The sequence below is a fragment of the Geospiza fortis genome, unplaced genomic scaffold, assembly GCF_000277835.1.
Source record: "Geospiza fortis unplaced genomic scaffold, GeoFor_1.0 scaffold286, whole genome shotgun sequence".
Taxonomy (NCBI): Eukaryota; Metazoa; Chordata; class Aves; order Passeriformes; family Thraupidae; genus Geospiza; species Geospiza fortis.
Window position 1 is genome coordinate 834978 of NW_005054444.1, and position 1449 is coordinate 836426.

General features: G+C 45.3%; 1 protein-coding gene across 1 annotated transcript in view; it reads left to right on the forward strand.

Moving 5' to 3' along the window:
* LOC102038972 (ovostatin-like) overlaps positions 1–1449 on the forward strand; it is a 25305-nt gene that overhangs the window by 17242 nt on the left and 6614 nt on the right. Inside the window, exons 25-26 of the mRNA XM_005427420.2 lie at positions 441–522; positions 1011–1167. Of these exons, the coding sequence (XP_005427477.2) occupies positions 441–522; positions 1011–1167 (239 nt within the window). The remainder of the gene's footprint in view (positions 1–440; positions 523–1010; positions 1168–1449) is intronic.

Here is a 1449-nt window from a genome sequence, read left to right on the forward strand (position 1 = left end):
AGCAGAAGCAGCAGCAGCATGTCTGCCCTGGCAGATGGCATCACAGTTGTAGCACAGCCCGCAGACCCGAGGATTTGCCTTGAACAAGACATTTTTTACTTTATCTTCTCATCTAACACCTTTTTGCTGACATTCAGCTGCCATGTTTTTCCTTTGAGGTTTTGTCTTCCAATCCCCTTCTCTTTTCCCACTCAGGCACAGCATGTATCCTGATCCTGTATGCTTAGTTGGAGCATTGAGCTGATAGAGCCCTGCCTGTTCTATCAGTGTTTCTGCCAGACAAGATGTTCCATACCTCCATTCATAGGATCCCTCAGAGCTCCCCTTCTGCCTGTTAAATATACATTGCCTTTCCATTCTTTCCCAGACAAACATGTCAGCAAACAAAATAGGGTTTTGTTTTTACATCCAAGAGCTCTTCCTTTTCCATGTTCTTGCAGGCTACCAGAAGCAGCTGTCATACAAACGTCCTGATGGGTCCTACAGCATCTTTGGCACCAGAGATAGGGAAGGGAACACCTGGTGAGTGACTGGGAGCAGAATTGGCTCAGAGATGAATTTACATTCAATTATTATGAATTTACATTCAATTATGGTGCAGGCATAGCCTCCACCATAGCTGCAGGGAGGCAGCTTTACTGTCTAGGACTGGGCGCTGGGAAGTACAGGAGGAAATGTCTCTCCATCCTCTGCCAGGGCGGGTGCATGAAAAGAAGTTGATCCCTAAAGACCCAGATGACTTTCTGATTCACACTCCTGTTGTCTCCAATGAAAGCCATTGCACTGTGGTGCTCTGTAGACAGGACCAGCCACAGAGTGTGTGAATATCCTCCCCGTCCCATCTAGCTACCACTCCTTTAACTATTCTCTCTCTGAGGAGCACACAAAGAGAAAGCAAGGCACCAACACACTGGCTGTAACTCTTCATGCTCTTCAGCAGCACGAACAGGAGGGCTGATTTCTTCTGTTTCTTCCAGTGCTCATCTCACAGCTCCATCTTTCCCTTGCAGGCTCACTGCCTTTGTGTACAGATCATTTGCACAAGCTGGTCGCTTCATCTACATTGATGACCGTGTCCAGTCTCAAACCCTGCTGTGGCTGTCCAGCAAACAGAAGCTAGATGGATGTTTCAGGAGTGTTGGCACACTCTTCAACAATGCCTTGAAGGTAGCAGAGAATTACTACTTGGTCAAATTTATACTTTTTCATTAAGAATATGTTCTCCTATAACTGCCAAAAACTGTATTTCACTCCAAATGCCTGTCTTCTCCCAAGGGCTAATTCTCCACATCTTATAATGAGTATTTTCAACTCAGTCACCTTCCATACACCTGCTTTACATGTCATGTGCACCTGAGATAGGATTACAGGAGTGTAAGCTTGAAGGAGTGATGTTTTTGGATTTAATAGCAAAGAGCTTTTCTGGATTTGTGAGCTATTCAAGAGCTA